General features: G+C 39.6%; 1 protein-coding gene across 1 annotated transcript in view; it reads left to right on the top strand.

Annotated features, from left to right (window-relative positions):
• spidey (hydroxysteroid 17-beta dehydrogenase 12 spidey) overlaps window positions 1-2,747 on the top strand; it is a 12,372-nt gene extending 9,625 nt beyond the window's left edge. Inside the window, exons 6-7 of the mRNA XM_043021798.2 lie at window positions 84-299; window positions 1,352-2,747. Coding sequence (XP_042877732.2) covers window positions 84-299; window positions 1,352-1,480 — 345 coding nt within the window. The 3' untranslated portion in view covers window positions 1,481-2,747. The remainder of the gene's footprint in view (window positions 1-83; window positions 300-1,351) is intronic.
• The last annotated feature ends 7,542 nt before the right edge of the window (window positions 2,748-10,289 follow it).

The raw sequence follows: 10,289 nt of genomic DNA on the forward strand, positions 1-10,289 counted from the left end.
CAGAAAAGAGAGAAAGGTTATTTTGCTTTTATTGACTATTACTTATCTATTTTGTTTATTTATTTATTTTCTAACTGTTACAGGCTTATGTTGAAAGCATAAGTGACAGTCTGGCAGCAGAGTATGGTAAAAAGGGCATCACCATCCAGTGTGTCCTGCCTGGCTTTGTTGTGTCCAAACTGTCCAAACTGAAGCGGCCTTCACTCATGATCCCAACCCCAACGGCATACGTCCGCTCCACCATGAAGACCACCGGCATTGAGAAGAGAACAGCTGGGTACTTCATGCACAAACTTCAGGTAGGCATAAGCTTTGAATGGCTATTAATCTGTTAATGCCGGATGACAAGATATTACGTTAGCAGGACCAGCCGCTGGGGAGGAGATATTTTGTCATTGTTTTCCTTTGGGTGATTGGGAGCGTAGTGCTTGGCCGCAGACAGAGCAGACGAATAGCCCAAGGTGTTAGGCTTATGCATTTGAAATACCTCTACATTTAGACCATTTGGAGCAACAGGTTAACCTATTAACATTGGGGGACAAGATATCACATCATGTGGTGGCAATACCTGTTGCCGGGGATGTGATGTTTTGTCATGGCTTTTCGTATAGCCGTCACGTCAGACGATCAGGCATGTAGCAATCATTTACAGCCAGTGCAGGCAAATAGCCCGAGGTGTTAAACCTACATGCTTGAAATAGAAAAGGAACAAGGCTTTAGATTTGATGTCGTATTTCTTCCCCTTTTACTTTCTTCTTCTTCTTCTTCTTCTTCTTCCTCTTCCTCCTCCTCCTCCTCCTCCTCCTCCTCCTCCTCCTCCTCCTCCTCCTCCTCCTCCTCCTCCTCCTCCTTACCTCTTCTATGATAGTGCTTGTTCTAGCTGAGGCAGATAATTCTATTTTGTGAGTATTTTTAGAAATAATTTTAAGAGTATTGAGGATCGTGTATAACAGGGCTACTTAAGTATAGTGAGCAAAGTTCCAGTAATGCAAGTTCCAATGTGTGGAGAGGTCTAGATAGATATTTTACATGCAATCGTGAAAATAAAACAACCAATCTGAGTACAAATTAGTGTACCCATATGATTTGTATAAATTTCATATTCTAGCTGGCTTTTTATATTAAATATAGTGGATTACCTTCATGATATTTCATTCTATTTTTGCCCTCTTGGTGCTTTGGGTCCAGCTGCTCCTCGGAAAGTCTGGATTTAGAGCACGGGCTGCCAGTTGAGTAGTCTTGGTGTATAACATATTAGTTACTGATATGTAAATTCTCAATTCATTGTGGGGTGCTGTAGGCTTGAGAACTTCATATTTGGTTTGCTATAAGCTCCTGTATTTCATTGCAGATTTATTTTGCCGAATGTGCCAAGTTCCTTCTTCCTGGATCGGTTCTCACAAGCATCGTCTTCAACCAGCTGAAGGTGTTCCGTGTTAAGGCTCTGAAGAAAAAGGAACAAGAGGCCAAGACACAGTAAACAAGTTGCTCTCCTTAGCAATACAGAAGAACAAAGTGAGGAGGTTGAAATTTAAATTAGAAACCTTTTTTTTTTTCTGTTGGAAAAACAACAATAGAAGTTGTTGTTAAAGACATATAGTGTGTATTTGGTATTCTTTCCAACCCAGTGTATCAAAAATAAGGTGCAGAGTGTGTGTTGTCCATAACACTCTGGTTAGTTGTTTTACAGTATTATCATTGCAGGCTCAATTATACTTTCACATTCATGACATATTTATACAGGTATGAATTTCTGTGAATGTATGATTAGATATACATGTTTTAGTTTATTCAATGTTCCTCTGACTAGGTTAAAAAATATTGTTGTTTACATGAACTATTAAACCTTATCTTTATTTTTTTAGTATTATTTTTGTTGTCTATTTCTTGATCAGGATTATATAAAAGCAATACACAAGTGCCATAATCCGTCAACACACACAACTTGCATGCTAACCTGTCTTCTGTTGCCATTTTTAAAAATTGGAGTAAAATTTGTGCAGTCACACATTGCACATTGTGTGTAGGGACGCAGCAGCAATATGAAAAGTATACATAAAGAAATTGTCTCTTATATAAAAAGAGAACATGATTGTGGTGCAAAGTTAGCATACAGGTATTATGGCTTTCACTGTGCAAGAAGATGAACTAAAAAGAATCTGATTGTGAAAATGTGTTTCTCTGATTCTCAATTTTTTGTGGTAATTTCAGGATTCCTCTTCAATGCAGTTCCTATCTACCACTCATGTCATTTTGTATAGTTATTATATGTTGATGCATTTTTGTCATGTTTGCTTGACTCCAGAATACATGATAACATTGAGTAACATTTTGATAGAGCACAAAATATGAATAACACATACTTATACATTTGGTTTATTTCAGTAAATACTTAGGTCACATTTCATGGTATTTCTGTTGCTTCTGTGATGACATCTTTTTTTAGCAATATTTTTTGTACCCATATTTAAATGTGCACTTTTTCTAGTAACATCTTGTATAATATATTCCAATGTATTTATAGGAACAATAATATTTTAAGTGCAGTAACATTGCAATGATTAATACCTATTTTCATGTGGACAGGCTATGCCAAGGAAATGGTTGGCTTAACCTCATGGAGATCTGACTAGATTCTCTGATGACATTACCTTGCTTACTTTCCTAAATTAATGAGTATGTAGAAGTGATGATTTTTTTACTATTGTCAAGTTATTTATATTTGCAAGAATAAAGCCTGTTCTGGATTTGATATGTTTTATATCATTTTGACTTGAATGACCATTGATAACCAAAGTAATTGAGATGAATTCTTATATCAGAATCTTTTTTTTTTATACATCTATATATTGTACACTCATGCCAAATGTAAAATACATGCAACTTATTTAAATAAGTGTATCTGAGCTTGGTAATCATAGTTTGTCATATGTAATGCTTTGTTGATACATCCCCATATGAAACTTATTTTTAATTGAACACATTAACCTATTACTCCCATATGAAATTGCAGCCTAGTAGTGATGAATAAAGAATAAAGGAAAATTTAAAATGGTGATAATAAGAGGCAAAATACTGCCCCCTTGTGATAGGGAATGGCACATACTCTTTCACTCTTGTTGAATTGGGCATGGAAAAGTAAGTCAGAAAACCTAATTACACGTTTATTTGATTAGGTATACCTGCTAATGACCGTAATTGTTGATGTAGTTTATAATCTTAACTAGATTTTCTATGTCCAGGATGATAGCATGTAAAGGATTTTGAGAAAAGTGGTGTTTCTTCTTTAAATGTTTAAAATAAGGATGCATTTCATGTAATAATACTTGTACTTATCTGTGGTTCTGAGTCTTTATGTGTTATATATGCAATTACTTCTTGAGGCCTCATCCAACAACTAAACATTTTGCAATATAGGTTTCTGGTGGAGTATTTTTGGTATGGGTCTTCTTGAAATGATTAAGGCATGCATTGGCCCATGTAAAACCTCAATAGCAATATAGTAAATGAAATTGAGTTTTTCATTGAATATAAAACAAATTTCTATATGGCTCTTCATATGCTCAATCACAGTTCACAGTTGTCAAACATTTTCATTCTGGCCGGCCAAATATAATATACTTATGTGGGCCACAACTAATGTTAGGAAATAAAAAGACAGTTTTATTAATTAGTTAAAACATAATAAGGAATAATAGGGTAAAGGACAAAAATGCCATTTGATCCATCAAAAGTTTAAAAGAATGGTTTCTCACAAGGTTGGTTAATTCCTGTAAAGGCCAATGTATGACAAGCAGTAAATGAGCTGCTGGCCATATAGTTTAGCAATTATAATTCCAAGACCTGTTGTTAGAAATGCTATGTGACAGAAAACCATATCAGAAGTGTCTTTATGTAAATCTTCGTGCACTGCGAGTACAATATTTATTTACATTTATATTCATACATTTAAGTCTGAGAGGTCCTTTTAAACTCATAGATGGTGTCTCAATCCATTTATTGTGAGGTCAAATATCCCCCTTAAGTTAAAAACAAATTGCATAATCGAACGAAAACTTTTATTGCAAAATTAAAGGTGTAATATCAAGGAAGAACTACTCCTTTTGCTGTGCAGGATTAATACCTAAAGGATCCAAAAGTTAACTTGAAACTTACTCAAAGAAAATGACAAAAAATATACACATCCACAAAATGAAATTTCTCTTTCCTAGTGGACTGACTCCAGGAAAGGGTTTTCTTTCTCGGACACTAGAGGGAAAAAACTGTGTGCTTTTGTTTATTTTTGTTTTTACAAAACTATGAATGTAGCGTAATTTTGATATAAGCATCAGGAATTATCCATAAACATAGAAGAAAAAAAAAAAAAAATTAATATATACTATTATTTGAGGTGATTTGATGTACCTCCCCACCCAAAAAAAAAAAAAAAAAAAAATCTCTATAATAAAGTCCTTTATTGCACTAAAAGGACTGGGAAAACCAGCACAGAATGGTTTACTGTGGGTGACAAAAAGAATATTAAAAATGTTTTGGGAACATGTTACATAATGTACTACTTTGGTTGTGTGAATAGCTTTCAAGAATTACTCAATGAAATGTAATAAGGAAAGAGGAGGAAAGAGAAAACAAATAATATTGTCCTCATGGAACGCAGTTTATGCAGATGTTCGAGAGTCGGGCCCACAGACGGGAAGGTTAAGTTGTCGTACCCAGTTAACGAAATGAATTTATCTGAATACATTTATTTGATTGAAAAAACAAATCGAGTTATTCGGAGATATAGGTATCATTGTGCAGGGTAACTAAACCATTTCAACAAGACATGATACATTTATTAAATAAATACTTGGAATATACAAGCAAACAATCTTATGGTTAATATTGCAACAGACAAACAGGACACATGACAGTTACATAACTGATTAAAAATACACATGGACAAACAACAACAACAAAACGAGCGAGGCCGGTAGCAATCAAGGTCTTAAACCACATAAACCCGTGAGGTTGTTAAATTACATTATTTCCCGTGCCAGTTAAGATAGGTGCTTTAATAAAATCCTATAATACACGTTATACTTAACTTCGGAGACTAATGGGCGGATCACGAGCAGAGCAAAAAAACCGGCCGACATCCAAAGGTAAAAGATCCTGCGACCTGCCCCAAGCTGCAACACAATCCTTGTGATGGCGCCGAGCAGTACCCCCACTCATCCACATGGGTATGAGGGTATATGGCTATGGTGGTGAACGCCATCTAACAATAGGGCAGTCAACAAGAAAACGGGCAGTCCATCTGAGCGTATGCCCTCACATATGGAAAATGTTTGTACAATGTCAGGGCGATTATTCAAAATACAGGCTAAAATTTACACTAAACGAATATATATATAAAACTACCATTTTGGACGAACAAACAAGAACAATTATACAACGGATACTAAAACTGAACAAAGGAAAAAAAACAACTAAAACAGGTAAGGACAAACAAAACACGAAACAAAAAAATCAGACGAAGCACTAACGGCATGCAAAACATCAACCGACTATGGCACCTAGCTTCCATCACGATTCATTCACCACAACCACCCCCCTGGAAAACAAGTCCGGAGCTGCTGGAGACGGCTATTCTGCAGTAGCGAAAAGGTCTCTCCATCCATGAGCCCGGCCCACCGTTGGTTCCTCTGGTGTCTTGGCGTGACCCACAGATGTACAGACGAGACACCGACAGCAGCGAAGGACTCCCAGAACCAGATCTGCCTCGGCTCCAAGAGTTACCTGAAAGTATAACGGCATCAGGCACATTTATAAAGCACAGATCTATCTGGGTAAGGTGATAACGTAACTAAACAACCAACGCAGTATATGTAGTGAGGAAATGGTCCGACATCAAGCAGGAGGCAGGAAGCAGTAAGCTGAGCAAAGCAAACTTAAAATTAGATTACAATTTGTGGACACATCGTTTGGTCCACATGCATGCCAAGCTGATAGAGAAAATATACAATTAAAACATTACATTCATGTACAATAAATAATCACAAGCACTGTGGCACAATGATCAACTCCGTTTTAAGAAGTGCCCGGGTCATGTATTGAAGAAACAGCAGCAAGAAGTGCTAGGGCATAAGGGTCATTTGGCTCATCACCCAACTCGTCATCCACGTCTGAATACGGTAGCGTTAATTCGGTTGGTGGATAGTAGATCTTGAGCTGATTTACATGGACCCGCTTTTCCTTAGCGCGATCTGCATACAAGTCTTTCACAATATACACCACAGGACCGACCTTCTTCAGAATCCTGGCAGGTCCTGTCCATCTTGGAGCCAGAGTGTTGGGACGCTTGTTCACTTTGCAGAGCACCAATGCCCCTTCTTTAAGGGAGAGGTTCTTCCGAACACGCCGATCATAATCTCTTGTCCATGTTTGCCGGGCTGCGCGGGAAGCCTCTTGTGCTGCTTTCCAAGCTTCTTCCAAGTTTTCCCGAAGCATCGAACGAGGAGAATCATCATCGTATATGGGTCGTTTCGAAAGTCCTACAGGAATATCTACATGATGGCCTGTGAAAAGGTAGAGAGGTTGGTCCATTACAGTTCGATGAATACTGGTATTCAAAGCAAACCTAACTTGGGGAAGGTAGTCATCCCATGTCCGAATATGATGAGCACATATGGCACTTAGTGCAGACTTGATGACTCTGTTCGTCCTTTCTACTACCCCATTTGCTTGTGGGTTGTATGGTACTGTGATTCTGAACTGAATGAGTAGCTCCTTGCATACAGCGGACATCAGTTTGTTATTAAATTCACCACCCCCATCCGTTTGTAGCTCTAGAGGTATCCCATAAATAGTGAAATAGCTATCTATGAAGGCTTCAGCAATGGTACGAGCCTTCTTGTCTGGAAGAGGTATCAATTCCACAAATCGACTAAGATGGTCTACAATCACCAATACATACAGGTTGCCACGTGTAGACCGTGGTAATTGAATAAGATCTGCTGAGACACGCTCCAACGGATGGCTGACTTCAGGTGCTGAAGCAAGGGGTGCATTCTTTGTAGCACAACCCTTACGGATCTGGCACTCTTGGCATTCTTGGACAAACTGCTTGGTCCTGGAAAGCATATTAGGAAAATAAAACAGTTGCTTGGCCTTAGTATAGGTTCGAAACACACCTGGATGAGCCGCTAATGGTGAACAATGTGCCAAACGTAAAGCATACCGCTGAAGCTGCACTGGCACCACAACTTGTCGGAGAAGACGGTCACTATGCTCACGAAGATGGTATAGAACTCCATTACTTATTTCAAATTCACAGATAGAAGTTGGAAGCTTACTTTTTGGTAATTGTCCACCTTCGAGATATGTAATAATTTCGGATAATGCTGGATCCTTATTCTGTTCTGCCCTGAGCAAAGTTGGGTCCATGGTTTCAATGTTAACGGATGCAATGGCTGCTGCACGGGAAAGCATGTCCGGGACCTGATGATCACTCCCACGTCGATATACAATTTTGAAGTCGTAATGTTGTAGTTCGACACACCATCGGGACATAGCACGACTTTTGGTTTTTCTGGAAAATATGTAACAGAGAGGATGGTGATCTGTAAAGACAGTAAAGTGACGTCCATATATATAAGGATCAAAAGCTCTAACAGCTTCCACAACGGCTAAAGCTTCACTGTCGGTAGCCGAGTAACGTGTCTCAGCTCCTCTCAACTTTCTGCTGTAAAAAGCAACTGCATGGACATTACCTGATTCATCCCGTTGCATAAGACAGGCACCTACAGCCACTTTCGAAGCATCAGTATGCACCTCAAAAGGCTTCTCATAACATGGGTTACGTAGAACTGGAGCAGAAACTAAAGCAGCCTTCAGTTTATCAAATGATTGCTGAGCATCTGAAGTCCATTGAAACTTTGCATCTCTTCGAGTTAACTGAAAGAGTGGGGAGGCAATTGTAGCATAGTTCTTAATATGGCGCCTGAAAAAGCCTGAAGCTCCCAAAAAGCGCCTTACACCCTTGGCATCCTTAGGTCTGGGCATATCTGCTATGGTGGCGACTTTATCAGGGTCTGGCAGTATACCTTTCTCAGAAATTATATGTCCCAGGAATTTAAAATGGCGTACAGCAATTTCACATTTGTCTGAATTTAGTCGCAGACCAGCAGCATGAATTAACTTCAATGTTTCTTCCAAGTCTTTAAGATGCTGCTGTAACCCCCTGGAAAAGACAACAATATCGTCTAAATATGCAGCAGTATGCTTACCCAGTACACTTGCAAGCACAAGATTAATAGTGCGCTGAAAAGTCTGAGGTGCAGTACGGAGGCCAAACGGCATTCTACGGAACTGGAACACTCGAGCACCATCTGAAAAAGCTGTTTTTGGCCTATCATCCGGTGCTACTGGGATAGCCCAATAAGCACTACGAGCATCAAGAGATGTGAATATGGTGGAATCATTGAGCTCGTCTAACATTTGCTGGATTGGAGGCAAGGGGTAACTATCGGCCACTGAGTGCATTTAGATTCCTAAAATCTACACAAAATCTTACAGAACCATCTTTCTTTCTCACAAGTACCACTGGTGAAAGCCACGGGCTAGTTGAGGGTTCTATCACTCCAGCTTCCTCCATCATGTCACACTGTTCCCTGATTACTTGTCTTGCCGTATGCGGTAGTCTCCACTGACGTGTAACGGTAGGCATGGCATCTCCAGTTGGAATATGATGGATGACGCCGGGTACTGTCCCAATATCTGTAATATCAGAGCTGAAAAGATTTGGACACTTTTGTAGAAGACTTTCTACATGTACTCGTTCCGAAGCTTCTAAATGGTCTAAGCATGGCAATGCTACCTTATTACTTGTTCCATCAACACTTAAAGGTAGATTAGTCAGGGCTGGCACAGAAACAGCAGCAACATTCTTTCCACTGTCATGGTCAAGTGAAGTTTCTGGAAAGACCATGAATTGATCATCGCTATACCCAAAGTCCTGTTCACCAAATAACTTGTCAAAATCATCTAGGGATATGTTAACCTGGTCAATCGGACAACTAGATGTAGCTTGCGATTCAGCCATTACTGGGCTGCTGGCAGATGATTTTGACTCATCTAAAGATGCAGCATCTATAACATCATTTGCCGTGACAAGGAGGAGACGGGCAAGGGAAGTACCCTTACAAAGTGTTACTGGGCGTGACTGTAAATTAACCACCCAGATTAAGATCTTTTTCATTGTAGAGATGACAGCACAGGGAATGGCCACAACTGTAGATATTGGCTCAATTAGAAAATAATCCTGAGGTTGAAAAGTAGATGATACAGCAACAGGAATAAATCTACCAGACCTGGGAGGAACTGTCACTTTCTTCTGAACATGCACAATATTATTATGAGCTGCTTTGGATAAATCATTTGAAGGGCACAATTGGTCATTGCTTATGGATATTCTGTGTAGAAATAACATGAATTCCTAATGATGACGTATCTGTATATGTAACTGGAAGGATAACATCATCAAGCTTAAGGTAACCAGATCGAGAGGATGGACCACCCACAAGACTATACTCAAATCGTCTCAACAAGTCTGTACCCACTAAAAGGTCACCTGGGAATGAAATGCCTTCAACAAGACAGACACGATGGACAAATGACTTATTATTGGAGACAGAAATTCTTGCATCTACCTCTCCAGTCACTGATAAGGTAGTGCCTGTTACTCCAGCCAGAAATCGTATTGGTTTATGCCATCGGCTAGAGTGTAGATAGTGCTGAGAAGAAGTCTTAAGCAAGGTAACTTCACTTCCAGTATCAATTAAGCAGCGAATAGGGTGTCCGTCTACAAAAAGTGTTACCAGTGGTCTGCCATTACTAGTCTGGGCTTCTCGGCTGCTCGGCTGTTCCTGAGGAATTACTTGTGACGGTGGGATCCGATGTAGGAGCCCTCCTTTCTGGTTCACGAAAGGGACAACGTTGACGAACGTGGCCAAACCTTTTACATCCCCAGCAGACATTACCCTCAGGCTTCATGCGGCATTCTGAAGTCCGGTGTCCTTGGGCACGATGATAATAGCAGTAGGGTGTAAGATCTGCACGAGCTGTAGCTGCCACTTGAGTGCTACCATTTTCTAAAGGCGGATTGGTAAACTGTACGCTTCGCTCTGGTCGAGTACCATAGCGAGTGTTGCTTGGTTGCCGTGCTCTCTGCCAAACAGTCCAAACACGCTGAGCAGCAGCTACCAAATCTTCCATATTACTCTGGTCAAGGGATGCCACTGCTGATTGCA

This window comes from Penaeus japonicus, unplaced genomic scaffold (genome assembly GCF_977035675.1).
Source record: "Penaeus japonicus unplaced genomic scaffold, GWHDUDI00000001_assembly GWHDUDI00000033, whole genome shotgun sequence".
NCBI lineage: Eukaryota > Metazoa > Arthropoda > Malacostraca > Decapoda > Penaeidae > Penaeus > Penaeus japonicus.